The sequence below is a fragment of the Ovis aries genome, chromosome 14 (genome assembly GCF_016772045.2).
Source record: "Ovis aries strain OAR_USU_Benz2616 breed Rambouillet chromosome 14, ARS-UI_Ramb_v3.0, whole genome shotgun sequence".
NCBI lineage: Eukaryota > Metazoa > Chordata > Mammalia > Artiodactyla > Bovidae > Ovis > Ovis aries.
This window is the reverse complement of record NC_056067.1, coordinates 42870150-42897723: the sequence shown is the minus strand read 5'-3', so window position 1 is coordinate 42897723 and position 27574 is coordinate 42870150. Positions and strand designations below refer to the sequence as shown.

At 46.7% G+C, this 27574-nt stretch overlaps 1 protein-coding gene across 10 annotated transcripts in view; it reads left to right on the top strand.

Annotated features, from left to right (window-relative positions):
* Nucleotides 1–230: 230 nt before the first annotated feature.
* The window catches only part of CEP89 (centrosomal protein 89), an 80359-nt gene continuing 53015 nt past the window's right edge, over nucleotides 231–27574 (top strand). For 5 of the 10 annotated variants that reach the window (XR_009596193.1, XM_042231937.1, XM_042231936.1 and 2 more), the window contains exons 1-5: nucleotides 231–355; nucleotides 3615–3721; nucleotides 10200–10358; nucleotides 14500–14683; nucleotides 25942–26044. Coding sequence is in view for 9 of the 10 variants with exons in the window: in XM_042231937.1 (XP_042087871.1) it covers nucleotides 317–355; nucleotides 3615–3721; nucleotides 10200–10358; nucleotides 14500–14683; nucleotides 25942–26044 (592 nt within the window). In the remaining variant the exon portion in view is untranslated. Of the gene's footprint in view, nucleotides 356–3614; nucleotides 3722–10199; nucleotides 10359–14499; nucleotides 14684–18418; nucleotides 18528–20344; nucleotides 21155–21390; nucleotides 21503–23509; nucleotides 24280–25941; nucleotides 26045–27574 lie in introns of those variants that run through there. The other 5 variants (XM_060398029.1, XM_042231938.2, XM_060398026.1 and 2 more) reach the window with 4 other exon arrangements.

Sequence of the window (27574 nt, the reverse complement as noted above, 5' to 3'; positions counted from 1 at the left end):
CCTCCGGCGCCGGATAGGCTATAGCCTCAGAGATCGACATCTGATCTGACCAATAAGAGAATGGACAGCGAGGCCCTGGTGAGGATTTGCGTGGTACTCACTGGTTGCCAAGAGCGACGGACGTGAAGTAACCTCCTCTCTGATTGGTCGGAGCAAAAGCGGAGCCAATGGCAGACGTAGTTGTTGCGAAGTCCGTAGCTGAGAAAAGGCGTCTGGGGCTAGGCCAACTCGAGGGATTGGCAGACTTTAGGGAGTGGTCCTCACCTCCGATCTTCCGTGCAGTCCAGTAAGGGTCTGGCCAACAACCACAGCAAGGATGCTCCTGGGGTTTCAGAGAGGCCGCAAGAGGAAGTATGTAAGTATATCTGCACCCAGCCTGCGTTCTGGCCCGTGGGGCCGGGAGTTAAGTGGGGAGGGGTTGGGATTTGGGATGGAGGCAAGATAGCGGCTCAACAGAAAGTGGTTTTCCTTTCGAGAAGCCCAGCTGTTTAGTGTTTAGAACATTAATTTTCTATTCTAGTGTCGGCCTCAGTTGATAGGACTCGCCCTGTCTCGCCTGTAACTTTTGCTTGGGTGTCGGGGAGTTCACTCCTGCCAACGCACTGCTGTCTAGTTCCTGATGGGATGTCATTCTGGATTCCTCCCTCTGCCACGTACCACGTACACTCCACCATGTGCATCGACTAGCCATCCTGGTTCCTACCCCGTCCTCCAGCATCTACCTGGACTGCTGCAGCATCTCCCTTTCCCTATGTCCATTCTTCACCAAGCACCCAAAGGGATTCTTTTAAAATGCAATTCTGATTCGTGCCTAATGCCCTCAAGCCACACACCTGGACGCTCCAGCTCTTTCCATCTTGCTGTTCCTTCAGCCTTTACTTTTTCTTCTGCCTGGAATGCTTCCCTCCAAAACTTCCCGTGGAAATTCTTTCACCGCCTGCACACTCTCCCAGGCTCATTCGTTGACCCCTCTTCCTACTAGGTAGCCTGATCCCGACAGTTCTTGCGCCCACCATCCACCCCCCGCCCCCAAGTCTATTTATCCTACCAGTGTACTCATTGCTGTCTTTCCCAGTCCTGATTTCTCATTCCGTGGGTCATCATCATAACCACTACTTTCCACCCAAGTCGCCTTCCTCCTGTGTTTCTTTTTCATACTTGCCTGGTGAACCCCCAAACCTGCTTAGATCCAGTTCTTCATAAACTCAGTACTTTAAATGCAAAGAAAGCATTTTGATAAGGGTACTCCTGAACTCCCTTTCAAATTGGAATTCCTAAAGCATGTCTAACTCAGCTTGCTGTTCTTGGCTGTATGACTTGCTGAAGTCATTTTTGGGGGGGGGGGTGGGGGCCTGTGCTGGGTTTTCTTGCAAGGGCTGAGGACTTCTCTGGTTGTGGCACGTGGGCTTAGTTGCCCTGAGGCATTTGGGACCTTAGTTCCCTACCAGGGATTGAAACTGCTTCCCCTCCATTGGAAGGAGGACTCTCTACCACTGGACCACCAGGGAAGTCCCCTGAAGTCATTTTAGACAGGTGGATGTTGAGAAGCAGTGAAGGGATAGTTAAAGCATATTTTGCTATTGCAGTTTTGCTAACTCAGCATGTTTATTGATGTTTTTATTGTGTTACTGAATTCCTGCGGTGTGTGTGTGTGCCAGATACCCCACAATTGATTGAGAGCCTGTGGCCACACTGACTAAAGGGTAGACAAACCCATAAGTCATTCAGCACAAAATGGTAAGGCAAAAAATGCTCTAGCTGTGGGTGCCAGGGAAGGGGCTGCAAAGTCAGCCCGGAGAGTTGACCCAGGCCTTGGGAGGAATAAGGAAGGAGAATTACAGGTGGAGAAAACAGTGTATACAAAAGCCCGACAAAGGATGAATCATCTGCTGTGTGGAAATGGGAAGGCAGTTTTGAGTGCCACAGCATGGAGATACCCTTACAGTAGCGATGAGGAACCATCGCTAGGAACCAGCTGATAGCAGCCTCAGCAGCCTTCTGGGACACAAGAGGACATTTCTCTGTCAACAAGAGAGGGGGGCTGCCCACGGGAGTTTTCATGCTGGGTTGAGATAGGACCATCCTGTGTTTTAGAGACTGGAGGCAGGAGAACCACAGTTAGGAAGTGATTATCGTGGTACAGGGGAGATACACTTAGCCTGCTATAGGAGATTCACTCCATCAAAAAAATAAACAGAACTCACAAGGCCTTTTTGGAGGACCTACTGGATGCTATCCTCTGGGGATTCAAAGGTGAAGAAAAGGCTTTTTTGTCCTTGAGCCTCTGCCAGGCGGGGAGGGGTAGGAGAGGCAGCAGACAAGTGTATACCCTGGAGAATGGTGGCACAGCAGTGGCGGCTCTGCAGCACCTGCTTTTAGGGTTGGCCATGCACGTGGACTGGGTTCGTGGGGGTGGGAAGGCCTGCTCATCCCTCGCTCTTGAAGAATGCTCAGACCCCTGGCTCTTCCCCTTGGTTGTGCCTACCACTCCTTGGTACCTTGTGCCCATCCCAGCCTGACTAGTCTTCCCCAGGGCCAGTTTCAGTGGGTGCTTCTAAGTCACAAGATTTCCTTAGTCTGGTATCAAAACTCTTAAATGGAAACAGTCCTCACTGTACCCCCAGCCAACTGTTCTGGCCGCTCCATCTCAGATGCCTATGTACTCCAGTGAACTGGAGTATTTATTTTCACCACGTTGTCACTAATGTCTTGCTTCATCCCTTTGTCCTTTGTTCATGTTGCTCCCTCCTCCTGGAATGTCTTTCTACCCCATTTCCTAAATGTGAGAGCAGTGGGCATCTTCGAAGACCCTGTCTAAATGCTCTGAGATTTTCTCCAACAGGACGTCAGTGGTCCCCTTGCTGGCCCCAGACCTGAGGGAGCCCTTCTCTCCCTGGGTCACCTCAGCACATTGTCTTTACCTCTTCCGTGGTGCTTTCCATAATTCTGTGTCGTATTATAAATAGCTGGGTGTTTTTCTTCTGGACTCTCCCTCCTTAAGGATGAGGACCAGGTTTCTTCAATGCTGTCATGGCATTTTGCCTTTAGTAGGTTCACAAGAATGGCTGGTGCACAGAAAATGAAGATTGGGCTACACTCACAGACAGCCCTGCCTAAAGCCGGGTTGTCTGACTTTCATTGTGTGTAGGAACCAGGTATTAGGCATCTTCAAGGTAAACGACCTAAAATCCTTATTAAGCCCTTACCAGGTGTTAGGCAGTGTGCTAAGTGCCAGAGTTCCAGGGTTGATAAAGACAAGCAGGTTGTCTCAGGAAGCTTCTGTTCTGCGGCAGGGGAGGGGACGGGGCGGGCAGCAAGTGAGTAGGGTCAGCAGGGGCAGTGCTGGGAGCCAAGTGGGGTGCTGGAGGGTGACTCTGGGTCATCGTCGGGGAAGCTGTTCTGAGGAAGGAAGAGGGCTCCACAGAGGGCAGCTCCCTAGGGGGGCATGCTTGCCTGGCTAGATAGGGATGGAAGATGGTGGGGGGAGGATTGGGCCTCTGATGGGACTAGATCCCTAGGTGACCAGGGCAGGTGTCCCCTCCCAGACCCAGGGAGGGCTGGTCGCAGGACCTAGAGATGATCCCGCTGACCTCTGCCGGCTTTCATTTGTACAGAAACACATCATCCATGGCCTTCTCCCTGCAGCCAGCATCGCACCGAAGCCCGCTGTGCCCCGCACACCCCCTCCGCGCAGCCCCAACCCCTCTCCAGAGAGACCAAGGTGAGTCAGGTGAGCAGGCACCGAGGTCGCCCCTAAGCTCAGCCATCAAGTGCTGGGTCTTGGAGCTGTTAAATGGGTAAGAAAATCAAAAGTAGAGTGATTAAGATCACTTTGAAATGCTATCCTGGTTCCATAATGAAGCGCTTCTTATGGTTTCTCCATGGGCTCATGGTCTGTGGACCATCACGTCTGTGGAGTTCTCACATTTCCCGCCAGGCTTCTTTGTCTGTAGGATTCTCCAGGCAAAAATACTGGAGTGGGTTGCCATTTCCTCCTCCAAAGCAAATTTTCAAGATAGAAAACACTAAAGCCCAAACATTTAGGTGGAGAATATGTTAAAGAGTATTTAAACTATGTATATAATTTTCTTTTTAAATTCAAGTCTGCCTTTCAGAAGAACTGCTTTGCAGGAAGGAAGGAGAAGCAAATTCACTTGCCAAAGCCTAGGATTCCCCCTCCTCTGGTGCTCCTGTCACACCAGAGAATGGACTTTCTTTTGTACTTAAGGCCCCTGCCTGTGTCCTCTTAAGATTTTGGACACAGAAGAATTTTAGATCATTCTTTATTCATAAAATACGTGGATGCATGGCTTTAACTCTTAACAATGACAGATAAGTTTATTCAAGGGTAGTACCTTTTTAAGCATCTGCCTACAATGCCTACCATGTGGGAGACCCAGGTTCAATCCCTGGGTCAGGAAGATCTCCTGGAGAAGGAAATGTCAACGCACTTCAGTATTCTTGCCTAGAAAATCTCATGGATGGTGGGACCTGGTAGGCTACAGTCTATGGGGTTGCAAAGAGCTGGACACGACTGAGCGACTTCACTCCCCCTCACTCCCTGATAATAAACACTTCAAAGTATTTTTGTGCTAAATCGCATCAGTCGTGTCTGACTCTTTTGCAACCCCATGGACTCTAGCTCTCCAGGTTCCTCTGTCCAGGGATTTTCTAGGCGAGAATCCTGGAGTGGGTTGCCATGCCCTTTTCCCAGAGATCTTCCCGACACAGGGATCAACCCTCATCTCTTATGTCTCTTGTATTGGCAGGCGGGGTCTTTACCACCAGCACTACCTGGGAAGCAAAATATTTTCAGTGTTTGTTTTTTCCTTCAGTGCAATCTTAATAACAAGAATAGCCATTTACTAGTCTTTATTTTGTGCCAAGGACTCTGGTTAGTGCATAAGAAGCCTTGTTTCATATCATCCTCTCAGCAAGTCTGGGAGAGAGGTCCTGTTGGCGGCTCTGTTTTGATTCAGGTGTTAGTTATTGACCTAGAGCCTCATGGTTGGTGGGTGGTGGCATTGCTGCGATGGTTTGTAGGTTTGTCTGGCTCTTCAGTTTTTGTGTGAAAAACTCTTAAGTTGTGTCCTTGGAACCTAAATGTTTTTGGAGACTTCCCTGGTGGTCCAGTGTCTAAAACTCTGTGCTCCCAATGCAGGGGGCCCAGGTTCAATCCCTAGTCAGAGAACTGGATCCTACATTTTGTAACTAAGACCTGGCACAGCCGAATAAAAGCAAAAACAAGAACTTAAATGTTTATGTAGCAGCTGCATTGTGGCCAGTGTGCTGTAGACTCATTAGAAAATCTCTATTGTCTCCTATGTTTTCCAAAAATATATTTCTGGATTGTAATTTTTTATAAGTCCCAAATAATCAACATGCTACTGCTAAGTTACTTCAGTCGTGTCTGACTCTGCACGACCCCATAGATGGCAGCCCACCAGGCTCCCCTGTCCCTGGGATTCTCCAGGCAAGAATACTGGAGTGGGTTGCCATTCCCTTCTTCAATGCATGAAAGTGAAAAGTGAAAGTGAAGTTGCTCAGCCGTGTCTGAATCATAGCGACCCCATGGACTGCAGCCTAGCAGGCTCCTCCATCCATGGGATTTTCCAGGCAAGAGTACTGGAGTGGGGTGCCATTGCCTTCTCCAATAATCAACATGGTTTTGGTAAATTTGGGCTATTTCTAGATAACTTTTTTTCTGAAAATTAACATTCAAATTAATGTTATTCCACTGGCATTATTCCAGTTTGCCCCTAGTGTAACAGTGTAAGAATTTTCTATTTCCTCCTTCCCATCCTTTGCTACTGTTGTTTCACATTTTAATTCTGTATGTTGTAAATCCCAAAGCATATTGTTCTTATTTCTGCTTTAGACAGTCTTTTATCTTTTTTTAAAGCAGTTTTATGGTATAATGGGCGTATAATCTTAGATAATTAAAATGAATACTTTGATAAGTTTTGATGTGTGTTTGTACCCGTGAGACCATCACTATCACTATCAAGACAATTACCGTACCTGTCTTCCCGCTCTCTTACTTCCCACATGTCAGCCCCACCCTCCCAGGCAGCCATCCATCTGCTTTCTGTCTCCATAGATTAGTCTACATTTTCCAGTATTTTATAGAATCGGAATTACACAAAACAATTATGCTGATTTCTTACACTCGGAATAATTATTTTGAGGTGCAGCCTGGCATTTCACATGATGTACTCTGCATATAAGTTAAATAAGCAGGATGGCAATATACAGCCTTGATGTACTCCTTTCCCAATTTGGAACCAGTCAGTTGTTCCTTGTCCAGTTCCTTCTCAACCTGCACGCAGGTTTCTCAAGAGACAGGTAAGGTCTGGTATTCTCATCTCTTGAAGAATTTTCCACAGTTTGTTGTGATTCATACAGCCAAAAGCTTTAGCATAGTCAGGACATATTTAACCTGTTAAGAAACTGCCAAACTATTTCCCAACTTATTATTCTATGTATGGTCCTACCAGCACAGTGTGAGTTTCCATTTCTTCATATCCTTATGAACACTTTTTGGTCAGGTGTGTGTGTGTGGTTTTACAAATTTATTTGATGATTAGGTATTAATTCTCATTCATGTTGACTGTATAGAGATTTTTTATAACCCCTTTAAAAAACATTTATTTATTTGGCTGCACAGGGTCTTCATTGCATCGTATGGGATCTTTGTTGTGGTGCACGGACTCTGTAGTTGTGGCAGTCGGCATGTGGGCTTAGTTGCTGTGTGGCATGTGGGCTCCTCACGACCTGACCGAGGACAGAACCTGTGTCCCCTGCGTTGCAAGGTGGATTCTTAGCTGCTGGACCACTAGGAAAGTCCCCTGTTCGTAGGTTTTTGAAGGTAGGGACAGATGCATAGGTAACAGTGTCCGGAGCTTGTTTGGTGAATCTGTGTCTTCATGACTCCTTCTGGACAACCATACTGATAAAGTCTAGGACATTCTTTATCCCTTTGGCCCAGACAGTTCTGTTGAGCCTGGAGTCGATGTACACATCTGTATAGCTCCTGGCAACTTCCTGGATCTCGTCAAGGGTTCCCAGGCCACCTTTCTTGAAGCTTGTTCCCTAGATGTGCTTGTGAATGCTGGTGGGTTACCCTCTGGTCACCACCTTGTTGATGGCAGATGGCCTCTTCTCGCCATCTCTCTTTGTGGGAGCCGTTGTGCCAGGTCCAGGTTGAAGGGATTATCTTGGCCAATCTTTTAACTTTTGGACGCTCTAATAGGTGTGTGGTGGTATCCTTGTTTCTATTTTGCATTTCTCTACTAACTAATGGTGTTGAGCATCTTTTGATGTGCTCATTTGCCCTTGTATAACTTTCTTGATAAAGTATCTGTTAACATCTTTTGCCCGCTTGAAAAAATTGAATTGTTTTCCTATTCAGTTCCATTCAGTTGCTCAGTCGTGTCCAACTCTTTGTGACTCCATGGACTGCAGCACGCCAGGCTTCCCTGTCCATTACCAACTCCCAGAGCTTGCTCAAACTCATGTCCATCAAGTCAGTGATGCCATCCAAGCATCTCATCCTCTTTCGTCCCCTTCTCCTCCTGCCTTCAATCTTTCCCAGCATTAGGGTCTTTTCCAGTGAGTCAGCTCTTCTCATCAGGTGGCCAAACTATTGGCACTTCAGCTTCAGCATCAGTCCTTCCAATGAATATTCAGGATTGATTTCCTTTAGGATTGACTGTTACTGAATATAAAATAGGTTCTTTATCAGATACATGATTTGCAAATATTTTCTTCTCATCTGTGGCTTGTCTTTTCATTTTCTTAACAGTTTTGCAGAGAGCAGAAATTCTTAATGTTTATGAAGTTCAACTTGTCAACTTTTTTTTTTATAGATCAAGATTTCAGTACCATATCTAACAAATATTTGCCTACCCAAGGTCATAAAGCATTTTTTCCTCTAGCTTCTTCTAGAGGTTTTATACTTTTAGCCTTTACATTTAGGTCTATGATGCATTTTGAGTTAATTTTTGTATATGGTGTGCAAGGTATAGATTCAAGTTCACTTTTTAGAAAATAAATAATTCCATTGTGTGTGTTTATTTTTAAAAAGGTTTTTATTTACTTATTTATTTTTGGCTGCACTGGGTCTCCGTTTCAGCAGACAGGATCTTTTTTTGTTGCGGTGTACAGGCTTCTCCAGCTGTGGCACATGGACGAGCGAGCTCCAGAGCACGTGGGCTCAGTAGTTGCAGTTCAAGGGCTTAGATGCCTGGGGGCATGTGGAATCTTAGTTCCCCAGCCAGGGACTGAACCTTCATCCCCTGCATTGGCAGATGGATTCTTATCCACTGGACTGCCAGGGAAGTCTTTTTTACATGTGGGTAGCCAATTGTTCTAGCACCATTTGATGGAAGTTATTTATTGGGCATGTAAGTAATTACACCAAAACTTAGTGGCTTTTTTTTTTTTCCTTCCATGCTGAGCAGCTTGTGGGATCTTAGTTCCCTGAACAGGGACTGAACCCAGGTCCTTAGCAGTGAATGTGAAGAGTCCTAACCACTGAACTGCCAGGGAATTCCTAAAACGTAGTGACTTAAAACATGAAACAATACCTTTTTAAAGCTCAGATCTTACTATTCTTTTTCTTTCGCCTCTGTGTTTGATTTTGGTTATTTTCTATTGTTTTACCTTCAAGTTTCACTAATTTTTATGCAATATGTAACCTAACTGTTAACCCCATCCGGTGTAATTTCCATCTCCTGAAGTTCAGGTCTTTTTAATACTATTCGATGTCCCTGCTTAGCCTTTTGAACATATGAAACACAATTATAATAACTGTCTTAATGTCCGTCTCTGCTGCTTCTAATGTGAGTTCGGTTCTGGATGGGTTTTGATTGATTATTCTCTTCATTTTAGGTCATGTGTTTCTGTCTGTTTGCACGTCTGGTTATCTCTGATGGCATGCTAGACACCGTTGTGAGTTTCACCTTGCTGAGTGCTGTATTCCTATAAGTCTAGTTGAATTTTGTTCTGGGATACAATTAGATTACTTGGAGCTGATCTTTTGGGTCTTGCTTTTATGCCTTGGTAGGCAGGGTCAGAGCAGTTTTCAGGCTCGGGCTGTTCATTCTCCACTACTTTCAGAGTGCTGTACCCAGTGTCCCCTGAATTACAGTGCTCCCCGTCTGTCTGGTGGGAACAGGCACTGTCCTCAGCTGTGTGTAAGCATCTGGCACTGTTCCTCCCATCCTCCTGGATGGGCCTCCCCCCGCCTTGGGCAGTGTCCTTGCACTCACACACTGAGGAGCATTTTGCTGAGCTCTCGATGGGGCCTCTTGTGGGTTTCTGGAGAGCTCTCAGTTCAGCTCTCTCCTCTCTGGTCCCCTGTCCTGCAGATTCTATCTGCCCTGGTGTTCCCTGACTCTCCACTCCGTTCCCATGACTCAAGAAAAGTCTGTCTGGCTCCACCTCATTTCCCCCTCTCTGTGCTGTAACCTGGACATTACTGTAACCAGGCAGTAAGCTGGGACAATTAATTGTTTATTCTGATTTCTCACGTGGGAGGGTAAACCTGTTATTCTGTCTTTCCTATATTATAGAGCTTCCCTGGTGGCTCAGATGGTAAAGAGTCTACCTGCGGTACAGGAGATTCAGGTTTGATCCATGGGTTGGAAAGATCCCCTGGAGAAAGGAATGGCTGCCCACTCGAGTATTCTTGCCTGGAGAATTGCATGGGCGGAGGAGCCTGGCCGGGTATAGTCCATGGGATTGCAAAGAGTCAGACACGACTGAGCAACTTAACACTTTCACACTTTCCTGTGTTATAGTTTTGAATAATTTGCAAGACTTTCAAATTCCTTTTCATTTCTTTTATATCTTTTTATTTCTCTTTTTTTTTCCATTCCGATCTTTCATTCTGATGGGAACACTACCTGAATATAAACTGCTTGGATCACAGACCTTCATCTTCCATTAACTAGGAAAGCTTAGACAAGTCACTTACTGTCTGTGAAAAACGGAGATGACAAATTATCTATTCCTGCAGTTGCTGTGAGAATGAAGTGATGGCACATAGTCGGCCGACTGCAGGCATATAGTCAGTAGATATGCTCTGAACACTGTAGAGCTGAAAGTAAACCTTGATTAAGTCATGTGTCCTGTTGTTCAACCTTCAGCTTGAGGGTTCGTGTCTCACTGACTCACTGGGGTGATTTTGTCTACAGATCTGCTCTGGCGGCAGCCATTCTAGCAACAACACTGACTGGCCGGACCGTGGCCATTCCTCAGCCTCGCCGGAGATCCCACTCTGAGAGCGACATGACCTACATGGAAAAGGACAGTTTGATCGAGCCCTACGCCACTACCTCAGAGCTGAGGCATCAGTAAGGACCATGTCACGGGCTCAGCTTCCTCTCAGGGCAGAGGGGGAGCAGCTCTGCATGGGGGGGTGTGTGTATGTGTGCATATGTGGTTGTGACTAGAGCTTAGCACGCAGGTTGTCATCACCAGTGTCAAAGAAATAGTGTCCTGGAACATTGATCAGTCTTGCTGCTGCTGCTAAGTCGCACCAGTCGTGTCCGACTCTGTGTGACCCCAGAGACGGCAGCCCACCAGGCTCCCCCGTCCCTGGGATTCTCCAGGCAAGAACACTGGAGTGGGTTGCCATTTCCTTCTCCAATGCATGAAAGTGAAAAATGAAAGTGAAGTTGCTCAGTCAGGTCCAACTCTTCGAGACCCCATGGACTGCAGCCCACCAGGCTCCTCCACCGTGGGATTTCCCAGGCAAGAATATTGGAGTAGGTTGCCATTGCCTTCTCCGAATCAGTCTTGAATTGTATCCAAATTTTCTCCAGAGTGGATCTTGTTAAATTACAGCTTATGAAGACACCGGTTGCTTTCATGGCAGCACCAAGACCATGAATTCACTGCTTTTAGCCATAACCTTAGATGGCGAGAGTTGTCAGTCACAATTTCTCATGAGTGTCCTCTCTGAACAGTCACACTGTTGAATTTACTTTTGTTGATGCCTGTACTGTAACCATTCTTCTTTAACATCATTTTCTCTATTGCTTGAGCTGGGTTAGCGCTGACATAGGGCTAAGGATCAGGAAGGTTTCCGCCCGGGGGAGGAGGCATTGGGGAAGAGCTGTGGGATGTACCGTAACCAGCTGGGAATGGCCTGAGGGCTGGGAGTTGGTCAGCATGGTGCAGTTCAGTTCAGTTCAGTTCAGTCCAGTCGCTCAGTCGTGTCCAACTCTTTGTGACCCCATGAATCGCAGCATGCCAGGCCTCCCTGTCCATCACCAACTCCTGGAGTTTGCTCAAACTCACGTCCATCAAGTCGGTGATGCCATCCAGCCATCTTATCCTCTGTCATCCCCTTCTCCTCCTGCCCCCAATCCCTCCCAGCATCAGAGTCTTTTCCAATGAGTCAACTCTTCGCATGAGGTGGCCAAAGTATTGGAGTTTCAGCTTCAGCATCAGTCCCTCCAATGAACACCCAGGACTGATCTCCTTCAGAATGGACTGGTTGGATCTCCTTGCAGTCCAAGGGATTCTCAAGAGTCTTTTCCAACACCACAGTTCAAAAGCATCAATTCTTCAGCGCCAGCTTTCTTCACAGTCCAACTCTCATATCCATACATGATCACTGGAAAACCATAGCCTTGATTAGACGGACCTTTGTTGGCAAAGTAATGTCTCTGGTTTTCAACATGCTGTCTAGGTTGGTCATAACTATTCTCCCAAGGAGTAAACGTCTTTTAATTTCATGGCTGCAATCACCATCTGCGGTGATTTTGGAGCCCCCCCAAATAAAGTCTGACACTGTTACCACTGTTTCCCCATCTATTTCCCATGAAATGGTGGGACTGGATGCCATGATCTTAGTTTTCTGAATGTTGAGCTTTAAGCCAAGTTTTTCCCTCTCCTCTTTTACTTTCATCAAGAGGCTCTTTAGTTCCTCTTCACTTTCTGCCATAAGGGTGGTGTCATCTGCATATCTGAGGTTATTAATATTTCTCCCGGCAATCTTGATTCCAGCTTGTGCTTCTTCCAGCCCAGCATTTCTCATGATGTACTCTGCATATAAGTTAAATAAGCAGGGTGACAATATATAGCCTTGACATACTCCTGGAGTAACAGGCAAATTTGGCTTTGGAGTACAGAATGAAGCACGGTGCAGGGAATAGGGAGTATGACACAGGTGAGCATCTGAAGGGGAGGCTGTTTGTGGCTGGGAGGAGTCAAGTGAGGTCGGGAGTCATCTGAGATGGTGCTGGAGGAGTGGGCAGGCTTAGGGGACCTTTGACGTCCTGTTCCAAGGTTTGATGTCTCCCAGAGGAGCAGTGAGAAGACCTTTTAAGGGCTCATGGGGTTGGAGTGGGGAATACATTACCAGATTTGACTTTTATCTGCCATGTTTATTCAATTTTGATATTTGATTTTTTTTTAAACATACCAAGAAATTCTGTATTTTTTATGTAGTAAGAAGTATCAGTGTTTGTAGTTCTGACATTATTATCAATTCTAGAAAGATTTTCCTTATTGCAGTGTTATACAAATGCTCACATATTTCCTTCTAGGATGTTGGTGGTTTAGTAACTAAGTCGTGTCCGACTCTTTCAGCCCCATGGACTGTAGCCCGCCAGGCTCCTCTGTCCATGGGATTTTCCTGGCAAGGATACTGGAGTGGGTTTCCATTTCCTCCTCCAGAGGATCTTCCAGACCCAGGAATTGAACCTGGGTCTTCTGGATCGCAGGTGGATTCTGGTATTGCAGGTGGATTCTTTACTGACTGAGCTACACTAGGATGTGTTTATACTTTTGGTTTTTGCATTTTAACCTTGATTCCATTTTTGAGATGTTTGAATATAGCCTGTTTTTCTCCCACTGAGAATTTATACTTTGGCTGAATAAGAGCTGAAGATGAGGAAGTGATTCTGAAATTTACTGAAAAGAATAATCAGATAAGACCGTAAAAGGGTATTTGGAAGGGAAGACTATTGACTAGGGGAGGGCTGCGTTAGCCCCGTCATATTTTAAGACATATTGAAGTAGTTAAAGGAGTGTTGTATCAGCGATAAGAGGTGGACAGGAATGCCTTGAGGTGAGCCTAGTGTTTGTAGGCATATTGAAACTCTAATAGAGGCAGCCCCACAGATCAAGGGGAAAGGACGGGATTCAATAGTATATTCATTAGCAGCATTAGAAAAAAATCAGGTTTCAGCCTTGCGTAATTCATGCACTGAAACAAATTCCTATTGAATGAAAGGCTTAATTTGTATATACATAGAAATATCATGAAGTCCTATATCCAGTCTAATCAAACCTCTCAGAAGGAGATGACTACTGTTTACTTCTGAGCTAAGAATTTGGAAGGCTAAAAGAAATTTTTAGTTTTAAATCATCTGTATATTAAAAAAAATTACATAGCCAAAATAAAATCAACAGAATTGGGAAAATATTTCTAGTAAATACAAAGTCAGAGTTTTAATTTTTGTAGGTGGAAAAGTTCATTTCAGATTGGAATGGATGTACTAGAACCAGAGTAGATGAAGGGACAAAGGACATGAGCAGAAAATTCACAATAGAAGAACCAAGACTCACACACAAATATAAGGAAAAACACCCAGTCTCAGTAAGAATTGCACATTTTTGAAGTGAGGTTTACATTCTTTGGGCTTCCCTTGTGGCTTAGCTGGTAAAGAATCTGCCTGCAATGCAGGAGACCTGGGTTCGATCCCTGGGTTGGGAAGATCCCCTGGAGAAGGGAAAGGTTACCCACTCCAGTATTCTGGCCTGGAGAATTCCATGGACTGCCTCGAGACTCCCAGGGACGGGGGAGCCTGGTGGGCTACTGTCTATGGGGTCACACAGAGTCGGACACGACTGAAGCGACTTAGCAGCAGCAACAGCAACAGTCCATAGGATTGCAAAGAGTCAGACACAATTGAGTGAGTTTCACTTCACTTACATTCTTGTGGCAAGTTTTAGACAATTATTACTGACATAGTCACAGGTTTGGAAAGTGATTCTATATGGATGCATGTGGACCTGTGAAATGTTCACACTGCTTGACTCAGCCTTTCTGCATATGGTTGTTTTATGGGATAAATCCTCAATACAGAAGAGATTGCGCGTTGATGTTCATTGCAGAGCTGTTTGTGTCGGTAAAAACGGGGGGGGGGGGCGGGGGGGAAAGGAACCTAAGTAAGGGGAATAGCTGACTGAACTCATGTATCTACTCAAGTCTGACTTTAAAAACTTACTAACAAGGAGGCAAATTGTATATGTACACAGTGATTATAACTATAAAAATCTAGGTGAAAAGCCGGAAAGAAAGTCTACCAGTGTACAAAGAGATGGAACCGGGGACGGTTGCACCCTTTAGCTTCTGCCTGTCTTGTCGTGTGGTCCTAGTATGTCACAGTGGGACTCGGAGGCAGTGCATTTACTCCTTGTATATAAACCAGCGTGAGGTGTTAAGTGGCTTATTCTTTTATCTTGAATGTTCTAATACAGACCACACTGGCAGAATGAAGCGGGAAGATCTTCTCTGCCATCCTTTGAAATGCTGGGCTATGAGGAGGCTGAGGACACGGACTCGCACCTGTCATCCAGCCGCAGGCAGTCTGGAAACGCCAGCGCTTGCAAGGAAGAGGGAAGTCTCAGCGACGCCATGTATGCCACGCCACACAGGAACCAGGTGCTTGCCGCGTTCCAGTGTTTCTTCTATACCTTGACATTAACTCACAGGAAATTGTGCTGAGTGCGTTAGAAAATAGGTCCCTTTTCTCTCTTCAGCTGTTAATGGCTTGTTGTTTGGGGGCTTATTTTTTATTTTTTATCATTGGTCCAGTCTCATTTTCTACCTTATTAGGCTAACATTTAAAACTCTTTCCTTTCTCTTTCAAGACAAGTCCTTCAGAAACAGAAACATCTTCATGTCTTAACATAGATTTCCATCTGATGCTAGTCATCCTGCTCTTTCCTTTGTGACCCTGTGAACTATAGCCCGCCAGGCTCCTCTGTCCATGGGATTCTCCAGGCAAGAATACTGGAGTGGGTGGCCATGCCCTCCTCCAGGAGATCTTCCCAGCCCAGGGATCAAACCCAGGTCTCCTGCACTGCAGACAGATTCTTTACTGTCTGAGCCACCAGGGAAGCCCAAGAATACTGGAGTGGGTAGCCTATCCCTTCTCCAGGGGAACTTCCCGACCCAGGAATTGAACCGGAGTCTCCTGCATTGCAGGTGGATTCTTTACCAGCTGAGCTACTCAGGAAGCCCCAGATTTAAAACTCCTTCCTTTATCGTTCAAGACAAATTTTTCAGAAACAGAGAGAAACATCGTCACATCTTTAACGTAGGTTTCCATCCAGTGCTCGTCATGCTGCTCTTTCCTTTGACCCCCCGCCCCCGAGCTGATTTTCCTATCACTTTTCCGATGTGTACGCTGCAGTGTTTCTTCAGACTCGCTGACAAGGAGCATCATCACATGTCTCTCCACAGTAGCTGACATTCTTAGGGTGCACGTGTGAGTGTCTAGTTCAAGCCCTGGCTGTCTTGGTGACATAGTTTCTATTTCAGCCCTGTAGGGGGCTTCCCTGGTGGCTCAGATGGTAAAGAGTCTGCCTGCATTGTGGGAGACCCGGGTTTGATCCCTGGGTTGGGAAGATGCCCTAGAGAAGGAAATGGCAACCCACTCCAGTATACTTGCCTGGAAAATTCCATGGACAGAGAAGCCTGGTGGGCTACAGTCCATGGGGTTGCAAAGAGTCAGACATGACTGAGTGACTTCACCTCACATGTAGGGGAGCCGAGATACCTCTCTGGTTGAAGGAGCCTGGTTCTCCACCACTGCCCACATGCCCTGGTTTAAACTCTTGTATTCCCAGGGTTCTGAAAGCTGGACAGCACCATTTCTTTAATGGCAAAAGACAGCACCGTAACTTCTTGCACCTTTCTCTTTTTTCTCTTTTTCACTGTCACTATCACATGTTACTTGCAGTGACTCTACTTTAAGACTTGCAATGTCAAACTATGATCATATTGATTTTATTTCTATTGATTATCCTCCACTACTTCGAATTACATTTTAGCTGGTCTTAGGGAAGTTATTTTGTGGAATCCTTTTGTATTTCAGAAACTAGCCATCGCTTTATAGCATATACAGACTTTATCATGCAGAGTTAGGTTTCTCCACAGCAAAGAGCCCTGGATAGGGAGAGAGGTGCCAAGAGCCCAAAAAGGTCTCCCGCAGCACTCTGAAAGGCCTGTGTGAGCCCCTACCACCCCTCAAGGCTGCACACTTCCTGGCTGGTATTTTGGGCCCAGGCTATAGGTAAGAGCTGTAGCACTCGACTCTTCTGGACATGTGATAGGAAAATTGAGAGTGAAGCTTGCTACCACATTTACCTCAGTGGAGAGAGATAACAGTGACCTCTGCAAGCTCCTTCGTTGTTAATTGAACATACAGTTTAATTTTTCAGGCCAGTGTTTATTGGTGGCTCGAGGACCCATGTACAGTACAGAAATTTGTTTTAAAAATTTGAAAAGTAGAGCAAGGCAACCAACAGTGTCAAGGATTGGGGGGTGCGGAGGGGCTGTGGGAGCGGGAGTTGGCACCACCATTGTCGGAGGGACTATCTGACGCCGTCTGTTAAAGCTGAGTGGGTGCATTGTCCATAGCCAGGCACCCCCGCAGTTGAGATATAGAACATAATGTAACACATTAATGTTCTCATTCTCCAGGATGAGCAAGTATCTTATCTTTTTTTTTTGCTTCCAATTTTTAGTAAAAGAAAATTATGGTTAGGGTTGACATCTTTGTCTCCCATCTGCTTCACCCCTAGAAGGCCATCTCCTCCTGGATTTGGGATGTGTTCTGGAAGTCTGTTTTTATTCTTTTGCTGTAAATAAGTATCAGGAAACAAATGTGTTACTATATGTATATATACTTAATTGCACAAAGGTCACCATACAGGAACCCATCTTTCCTCCTCTCAGCTTTGTAGGTTTTTGAGTTGCATACACGTTAGTTTATTTGTCCTTGTCCGCTCACCTGCTGGTGAACATTTAGATTATTCCGTTGCACACTTGATACGTGGACCCCACTGGTTGTTGCCAAATTGTTCTCCACAGCAGTAGTTCCCATTTTAAATGCCTTCCCAGCAGCAGTGTGTGGATGCAGGTCTCCACCTTTCTGCACGTGCCGGCCAAGAGGAAAGCCTTTCCTTGTGCAGCACAGGAGCGGAGCCAGAGGTGGAGTGTTAGCGAGCGATTGCAGTTGAAAGGCCTCGTCATAACCTGCAGAGGAACGAACAAAAGGGCCCTGAAGCTGGGCAGGGATTTCCGTTTCCCACAGTCTCAGGATTAGTACCTCAAGGGGAAGAAGACACACTGAGCTTTTCTGAGCATTTGATAGCTTCCCTGGCGGCTCAGTCAGTAAAGAATCAGCCCGTAACACAGGAGACCTGGGTTCGATCCCTGGGTCGGGAAGATTCCCCTGGAGAAGGGAATGACAACCTACTCCAGTATTCTTACTTGGAGAATTCCATGGACAGAGGAGGCTAGCGGGCTACAGTCCTTGGAGTCACAGAGAGTTGGACATGGCTGAGTGGCTAACACACACACACACACGCACAGGCAGCTCACACATGCCATTTCATTTACTTTACACCTGTGTGGGTACGTGTGTGAGAGAACAGGATAAATGACTTGCCCGGGATCGTCCAGCCCACCACCCAGTGGCAGAGGCAGGATTCAGATCAGGACAACCCGTTTCTCCTGTTTAGAATCAGAATTTGTGTTGACAGTCCTTGTGCCTCTCAAGACTGCTCAGTTCAGTCAGTTCAGTCGCTCAGCTGTGTCCAGCTCTTTGCGACCCCATGAATCGCAGCACGCCAGGCCTCCCTGTCCATCACCAACTCCCGGAGTTCACTCAGACTCAGACTCACGTCCATCGAGTCCATGATGCCATCCAGCCATCTCATCCTCTGTCGTCCCCTCCTCCTCCTGCCCCCAATCCCTCCCAACATCAGAGTCTTTTCCAATGAGTCAGCTCTTCGCATGAGGTGGTCAAACTCAAGACTGTTAGCTAGACGTAAAGACTTTTGTTTGTTTTAAGGATTAAAATATGTATCTTTGAAGAGAATGAGTGGGTGGTGCATATAAAACTACTGTTTAATCACTAGATGGCGCTAGCAGTGAAGGAGACACTGCCTAGGGAGTATGTTTTAGTTTTTTTTTTTTAAGTATTATCTTTACTGTAGATACTTACTGCTTATTTGCTCCTTAGTTTTACTATAAGCATTTTGTAATCTCAGGTAAATTTATGCCTTTATTCTTTTTAATCAACACTAGTAAGATAAGGACACAGACCAGCCCACACCAGGCAGTTTGGGTGTAAGTGTCTGCCTCACGCCTCTCTCTGTGTTTCAGGATAGTTTGGGCAAACATCTTCGTGCGAAGTGTGCACCCGCCCAGAAATGGCCTAGCAAATGGAAAGCAAGTCTTGTTTTCAGCAGTTTTCTTGTTGGTGCCACAAAAAGTAAGGCTGGAGGGGAAGCGGGCTGTGTGAATGTGTGGTCAGTTTGCACGATACGAGAGCCCAGCAACAAGAGCAACGCCGGGGCATTCAGAAACCCAAGTCCAAGTCCCGGCTTCTCTGCTTCCCAGGTGTGTGACTTGGGAAGTCAGACAACCTCCCTGTGCCTCAGCGTCTCCATCCTGTAAAGGACTGTCAGCATGGACACTGTCTCTGGGTCGGTAAATAATTTGACACCTATTTGTCCAGCATCTGAGTACCAGGCATGTGCTAGGCGCTGGAGAATCAGCACAAGGGTCCCTAGTCCCACAGCTAAGCTAATCCATTAGAATTATGATGAGTGTTACAAAGGAAGGGTACTTGGCCGCGTGGGACCACGTATAGCCTTTCTGAGACGACCGCCGAGAGTGACAGCAGAGAAGGGGTTACAGCCTTTCTTCTCTCATTTGAGGTCACTTCATTTTTCCGCCTGATAACTTTTGTACGTTCATCTTTATCCTTTGACATTCAGTAATGTCACTAGGATTAACAGTGGTGTTTATTATTTTCTGTCCTTTTTTCCTGAAATTTAGTTTACATAATTCTGAAGACACGGATTTTCCACCTCCCTTTTTTTATTTCCTGGGAAATATTTTCCTCCCCTCTTTTATTTTTGACTGGTTTCACCGTCTGTTCATTCCGTTCTCCTTTGGGAACACAAGGTACACATTTGTTGGATCTCCTTTATTTGTCTTCCACGTCTGGTATATTTCCTCTAATCCCTTGTCCCTCCATTCTCTTCTCAGCCTCACTTTGTGTGATTTCCTCTGTGTACCCTCATCCCTCTCAGCCTTTGTCACTATGTTTTATGGCTTCTTGCCACCCACTCCAGTATCCTTGCCTGGAAAATTTCATGGACAGAGGAACCTGGCAGACTGTAGTCCATGGGGTTGTAAAGGGACAGACATGACTGCTGAGCATGCATACAGTATAACGTTTGCTGCTAAGTCACTTTAGTCGTGTCCGACTCTGTGCGACCCCATGGACAGCAGCCCACCAGACTCGCCCGTCCCTGGGATTCTCCAGGCAAGAACACTGGAGTGGGTTGCCATCTCCTTCTCCAGTGCATGACAGTGAAAAGTGAAAGTGAAGTTGCTCAGTCGTGTCCGACTCGTAGCGACCCCACGGACTGCAGCCTACCGGGCTCCTCCGTCCATGGGATTTTCCAGGCAAGGGTGCTGGAGTGGGGCGCCATTGCCTTCTCCGTTTACCTCTGTATTTATTTCATTTTGCCTTTTGCTTTTTTGAGTTCTGCTGATTTATGTCACACATTCTTCTGTGGCTTCATCACTTTTTTTTCTGCAAAAATATTTTTGCTTGTTTATTGCGCTGCACTGGGTCTTCATTGTGGCACAAGGGATCTTTAGCTGGGGCATGTGGGATCCAGTTCCCTGACCAGGGATGAACCCGGGCCCCCTGCATTGGGAGTGTGGAGTCTTAGCCACTGGACCACCAGGGAAGTCCTGCATTATCACTTGATCCCCTGGATCTCTTCTTCTATTCCTCATGTCAGTCTGTGCTGTTTCTAGCTTCTTTGAGAGTACAGAGTTGGATTGTGGAGGGTAAAGGAGGGCTCCCTCAGCATCTCCCTTCAGCCTCTCCCGCTCGCCCATCTGCCCCTCGGGAATGACTATACATCTCCTGGGACCGTCGCACCCTTGCTGTCAGCGCACCCATCGGAGGATCGCTTTGAACCTTTATACCTGTGGCACTTTGTGACCATCAGAGCGTCTGCATTCCTGAAGTCTGAGGAGGTTTGGCGGCTTCTGACATTTTCCCTCTCTTCCAAATTTCATAGGTTTGGTATCTGTTTTCTGGCCATTGGCTAAGCTTTCTTTCTTTCTTTTCATTCTTTTAATTGATTTCAGTAGGTTTTAAGTGAGGAGAGTGTAGTCTGAATACCTGCTGAAATGAAGTGAAAGTCGCTCAGTCGTGTCTGACTCTTTGAGACCCCGTGGGCTTATATAGTCCATGGAATTCTCCAGGCCAGAATACTGGAGTGGGTAGCCTTTCCTTCTCCAGGGGATCTTCCCAACCTAGGGATCGAACCCAGGTCTCCCTCACTGCAGGCAGATTCTATACCAGCTGAACCACAAGGGAAGCCCAAAATACCTGCTGCTGCTGCTGCTGCTAAGTTGCTTCAGTCGTGTCCGACTCTGTGCGACCCCATAGACGGCAGCCCACCAGGCTCCCCTGTCCCTGGGATTCTCCAGGCAAGAACACTGGAGTGGGTTGCCATCTCCTTCTCCAATGCATGAAAGTGAAAGGTGAAAGTGAAGTCTCTCAGTCATGTCCGACTCTTAGCGACCCCATGGGCTGCAGCCTGCCGGGCTCCTCCGTCCATGGGATTTTCCAGGCAAGAGTACTGGAGTGGCGTGCCAGTACCATTTTCAAATAGAAGTCACTGATAAGATGTCATTAGCACTCCTCTGTCACGCAGTCTTGCTATTGGTGCGTTTGTGGATTTGCAGAACATTTTGCCATAAAATACCATATGTTCATTCATTTGTTCATTTATTCATCCAGCCACCTACCCGCAGGTATTTGAGTATCCGCCGTATCTTGGGTCCAGAGAGGAATCATTCATGCAGGTGTGAACCAGTTATCTCTAGAAACTTCTGGAGACCAAGGAATAGTGGGGACTCTTGCTGCGGTTGAGGATTAAGAGTGTCCCCCTTCTCTCTGCAGTTTTTAACTTTCAGTTTCTTTAAGATTTTCTGTTACCCAAGTATACATGAATTTCCATGTCTTATAAAAACGTTTGGTGCTGCTTTTAAGCAAACACCACCCCTAACCCCTGCCGTTCCATCCCTCCTCTTCTCTCCAGGACAGGCCTCTGTGGTCACTTTGTGTCTATATCATCTTCTTGCCTACAAATAATCAAAGAGACAGAAGGTGTAAATAATGGACATTTAACTCTCACACAACAGAGTGAAAAGGTAGGCGGTTTCCAGAATTGTTTCAGCTTCCTATTAAACACAGGAGCCTGAAATTCCCTTGGCCTGCTCTTTGTAATCGCCAGAGGCAACCGGTTCTTCCCGCAGGAGGAAGCAGGGCATGGTCCTTCAGGCAGCGCTGTGTTGATGACAGGGAATGTTTTTTCCAGAGGCCTGCCAGCAGGATGCGTACTGGTCACATGCCCATCCCTTGACTGGTTATTGGCTAAGTAGAGAAGGATTAATGTGATCCGAACCTACTTGCACCAAACAAAATCGGGATTCTCTCAGCAAGGTAGAAAGAGGGGCACTGACTGCTGAGTGGGCGGGGCTGAGGTGCCCACAGTCTCCCTGTCTGCATTTATACATACACATCCCCATGGTTAGTGTGTATGCGTGTAGATCACTGACTCTGCTCTAGCAATGTGAACACCTCTGTATGAGTTTGACCCCGCTGGTGGCGGTAGAAGGCCAGGAGAACAGATCAGACACCAAGCTGTCACTCCCGGCGATTCCAAAAGCCGCTCAGAATGCACCCTGCCACCTTCTAGCAGTGAGGTCTCCTCCATACAGCAGTGAAGAAGCATGGGTCACAAACGTTTGTTTCATTCCCTGTAACATGCCACACCAGGGGAGGTCCAGCCTGCTGTGAGACCTACAGAGGTCCCACTGCAGGCCCACAGGCCCCTCCACCTTACAGATCAGAGCTTCCTGCGGCTCTGCCCCCACCCCCGAGTCACCTGGGTTCTCTGCGCAGTCTGACCACACTCTTGCCTGGACTTGACCCTGGGCTGGAGCCAGCTGGACCCCTCTGTTGCTCCACCCGCCGTGTCTGTTCAGTGTGTCTTTGTGGGTGGGGCTCCGACGTTGGCATCACTGACCTGAGGAGAGGCTCCTGGGAAGGGGCGAGCTCTGTCTGGGGCTGGGCCCTCTGCATGCCCAGGGTCGCCAGCACTGGCTCTACAGTCAGCTCACCCCACAGTCACGGGGATCTGGACACTGAGGCGCCCTCGCTGTGCTTCCAGGCTTTCCAATGCTGAGCTTTCACCTCCAAGTGAGAAGAGATCCCGCAGACTAAGTTTTGAATTGTGTAAGTGTGAAACCATGGAGGATGTATTATCTTACATCTGGTTACATTTTTAAGTGTTTACAAATTTAAAACCTTACCTTCCTGGTAAAGTGAACAGTTTGTCACTATAAAGTGTCCGTCTCTCTCTGAAAATGTGATCTGCCTTAAAGTCTTTTTCGTCTGATGTTCTCCATCTTTCTTTGGTATTTTCACGGTCCAGTTCTATCCTTTAATTTTAACCTTCCTACATTCTTATGTTTAGCTGTGTTTTATAAACAGCATCTAGTTGTTTTTCCTTTACGTTTACCAAGATATAATTCACATATTAATATCATACTATTCATCCATTTAAAGTGTACGATTTGGGACTTCTCTGGTGGTCAAAGGTTAAGACCCTGCACTTCCAATGCAGGGACGAGGGTTTGATCCCTGATCGGGGAACCAAGATCCCACATGTTGCTCAACACCCCCCCTCCAAAAAAGGTTTATAATTCAATACAGTATATAGTTTTTGTTAACCAAATCTGACAAAATTTTCCTTTGTCTTTTTACTAGAGCTTTTGGTTCTTTATGTTTAATGTATTCATGGGTATATTTGAGTTTAAATCTGTCGTTTCTGTTTTTCCTGCTTGTCCTATAACTCTGTATCTTTTTTCTTTTTTCATTCTTTTGGACTGATGGACTTTTAAGTTCTATTTCTTTCCCTCAACTAGCTTAAAGTTATACTAGCTAACCCCCCCACCCCCTAATAATCACTGTGTAAATTTTAGCGTGTACATTTTGCTCTTTAAAATCCTAGTTAGCGTCCTCCCCAGGAGGAGGATGAAGGAGCTTAGGCCAGGGCTGCAGACGGATGTGGGGAAGGCCACTCCTGGCCACTGGGATGGCCGCACTGTGGCTGGGGGTGCCTGGCTTCCACCTCTCTCCCTTCAGCACCCAGACCACTTTTGTTTTAGTTTCCCAGGTGATCTTCACACTCTGAAGTAGTTGGTAGTTTTAACAGTGCTTTACATTAAAACTTTAGAGTGTTTCTAGAATGTTGTCACTAATTCTTTAGGCTTATTTATCTATATATTACATATACACAAAAGACACATAAGCTGTAACTGTACAGCTCAGTGAATTTTTGCCAAGTAGCCTCCACCCAGATTGATAGAAGAAGAACAATACTGCTAGACTGCCGAAGTCCTCTGTGACTGAGAAGAGTCACTGCTTCCCCCAGAGTTAACCGCTGCCCTGACTCCAAGAGGAGATTAGATCGTAGAAAAATCACCTTAGGTTAGTTTTGTCCTTCTCTGGTGGCTCAGATGGTAAAGAATCTGCCAGCAATACAGGAGACCTGGGTTTGATCCCTGGGTTGGGAAGATCCCCTGGAGGAGGGCATGGCAACCCACTCTCCATTCTTGCCTGGAGAATCCCATGGACAGAGGAACCTGGTGGGCTACAGTCCATGGGGTCACAAAGAATTTGGACACAGCTGAGCAACACAGCACACAGCACATTCTAAAGATTCTGTGACTAATTGTGCATCATGTATGCTTGGGAGTTTTTGAGAGTCTTCTATCATTGTGCGTGGTAGCTGTTGGCTCATTCTCATTGCTGTGTGATGTCCCACAGGGCAGCTATATTTGCTCTGCTAAGGGTGGATATTTGATTGTTTCCAGTTTGGAGCTTTTCGGAAGAGTGCTCTATGAACATTCATGTGTGGTGGGTATGTACCGCTCATATATACTGATGAGTGGTGTATGTATGATCATAAGGCATAATCAGCCATAGGGTACAATCAGCCTTTGTACTAGTAGATACTAACAAGCAGTTTTCCATACTAGGGTATCGTTATGATGGCATTTGGGCTTCCCTTGATGGCTCAGCTAGTAAAGAATCAGCCTGCAATGCAGGAGATCTGGGTTCGAACCCTGGATTGGGCAGATCCCCTGGAGAAGGGAACGGCTACCCACTGTAGAATTCTGGCCTGGAGAATTCCATGGACTATATAGTCCATGAGGTCGCAAAGAGTCAGACACGACTGAGCGACTTTCACTTTCACTTTTCATGACAGTATTTGAGTCGCCTTAGCATTTCATACTTCCTAAATAAAAGTGAGTAGCTTAATATGCCTTTGACAGGGTAAACAAGGCAGATGGTCCCTAGGAGCTAAAAGCTTAAGAGATTCATTTCTTTTTAATTTCTTCGATGATGAGTAGAGTGGGAGACCTTTCTGCTGCTCTGAGCCACGTCACCCCAGAGCCCTCTACCCCCAGCCTGGTGGGCCTGTGAGCCTTAGCTTTTGGCCCTGAAATGCCCCTTCTTGTGGGCATCTTGCTGGTCAATGCTGCCCACTTCCCAGCCATGGGGATGAACTTCCATGGCCTGTAGCACAGCACAGCTAAGCCAGGCTGATCACATAAGCAGGAGTTTACGAAGAGTCAGGATAGTGGAAGGGAAGCCACCCAGGGAGCACCAGCCTCAGCTTATTGTACAAGACCTGGCTCTCTGCTCTTCCCCGAGGGCAGCCTCTGTCCTCACACCCCCCTCTCCCAGAGCCCTGCCAGTGAGGCAGACTCCTGCTCATCGGGGTGGTCCCAGACCTGGCTCACAGGTCTGTGAGGGGCAGCTCTACTATTCGTGACCCTGCAAGGGAATTTGTCACAGACAGTAGTGGAGGGAGAGTCCCATTCTATCAGGAAGCACAGTGGCCTCCTAGCCAGCAAGCATACTGGGCCCCGATCCCAAACAGTTGCCTTGGTGAGGGTTCTCCCAGGGCAGGTCGGCAGCTCTTGCCCATGTAGAGGTGAACAACACAGGATCAGTACCAGGGCGCGGTGGCACTGGGCGCTGCACAGAGCAGGCTGGAGGAGGCTCCTCTGCCTGAGTTGGTCCCTGGCAGGAATGGGGAAGGCAGGCTGCCTGGGTAGCGTGGGGTGGGATGCGGTGCAGCCCAGCTGTGAAGGTCGCTGTGGCTTAGGCCAGGAGTCCCCAGCCCCCGTGCTGCGGACTATCCTGTTAGGAACTGGGCTGCACAGCGGAAGGTGAGCGGTGGGTGGGCAAGCGAAACCTCATCTGCTGTGCCCATGGCTTGCATTACTGCCCGAACCATCCCCCACCCCCCACCTCCACCTGTGGAAAGACTGTCTTCCATGAAATCGGTCCCTGGTGCCAAAAAGGTTGGGGACCGCTGGCTTGAGCATAATTTGGATGGCACTGCCTTTGCCATTGGGCTTTTCCTGAGGGACCCACGGGTGTAGTCCTTTTATGTCTTGGAGGGGAGGTAGCAGTGGAGAGGGTATGGAATAAGACAGCTGAGTTTGTTGGGAGGAAGTTTTATACAGAAGTACTTACCACGTGTTGTTCCTCTGTCTTCTGTAACGAAAAGGTTCCATCATCACACGAGGTGGACACTGAAGATGAGGAAAGTATTTCTGAACAAGATGGGTTTCCAGGCTCACCTGTTCCACCAGAGAATACACAAGGAAAAGGTAAAAAAAAAAAAAAATTGTTTTTAAAAAATTTCATGTAAAAACATTTTATGGCCATAAATATTGATTAATTTGGAGCAACATACAACCATTGCACCTCCATACCATGGTTCCATGGTTTTAAGTGAGAAGATCCCTGAGCTTTGTTTTTCCTGAGATACAGTGGAAATGATTGTGTGGGTGTTCGGTTGTCTTTAATGCATAAGGCCTTCACATTGGAGTCCATTTTGCTATTCTGTCAGTCGTGGGAGGATCCCTGGGGGAGCATCAGGGCTCAGGCTCTGAAGCTCCATGCCCTCCTTCCTCTCTGCCCTATGAGGGGCGGGTGCACAGTGAGCTCCTCGGGCTGGCTGAGTGGGCTCATCTGTCTTGTTTACCAGGCTGGCTCTAGGGCCCGGAGCAGGGCTTGGCCCCCAGCTGCTTGTCACTTCAGGTGATTTGGATGAATGACCGCATGGATATATTTATAATACAACTTTGGAATGGCATACCTTTGTATATTTCATTTGGCACAGTGAGAGAATTCAGCTCATTAATAGCAAAGGCCGTTTTCCATTTCCTAGTATGTGGCTTGTGTTTGAGAAGTGAGAAGGGGAGCCTGGCATGTAGTGGGCACTGATAACTACTTTATCAGGACCCTCAGGGAATTGCTTGGGCTCAAGGAGATAAGTAAGATAAGTGTTAGTTGCTGTGTTGTGTCCAGCTCTTTGTGATCCCATAGGACTATAGCCCTCCAGGCTCCTCTGTCCATGGGATTCTCCAGGCGAGAATACTGGAGTGGGTAGCCATTCCTTTCTCCAGGGGATCTTCCTGACCCAGGGATTTAACCTGGGTCTCTTGCATTGCAGGCGTATTCTTCACAATCTGAGCCACTATGGAAGCCCAGGGCTCAAGGAGACTCTCATATAAGTCAGCACAAGGGGACTGATTGGAAGACAATGCCAGCCTTCTAATACCTGTGCCAGAAAATGCCACTTGGTTAGACAGCATATTTTATCCTGTGGGAAAATCCATGTGTGTGTTAAGTTCAAGTAGAAAGTATGTCTCTTTTAGAGTTAATACTTTCTCACTGTAAAAAATACAGAAATACATGAAGTTAAATATACATAATTGTACTTCCATCAAGTATAATTTTGACAGCTTAGAATGTGTATGTACATACATGATATTTTATTACCTTTAAAAAAAAACTTAGAGCACGTCCTGAATATCTCCTTATGTTCATACATATCCATCCACTTTGCAGTGTCGGCATAATTTTTCTAAAGCCTGCTGCATCATACTGTCAGTCAGAACTAATCAGGAGACAGAAAGTATCTATACATGGTGAGGGAGTTCCCTGGTGAACTTCCCAGGTTCGATACCTGACCGGGGAACTGAGTGGCCAAGTAAGAAAAGGAAAGAAAGTCCATGGTGATTTGAACCAGGAAAGTTTAATGTCAAGAATTATTAACTGTAACAGGATTGCCTATTAAGGGGTAGAAATACATCTAAAGAATATGGGAATGACAGAGGGAACAGCTGCTTCCT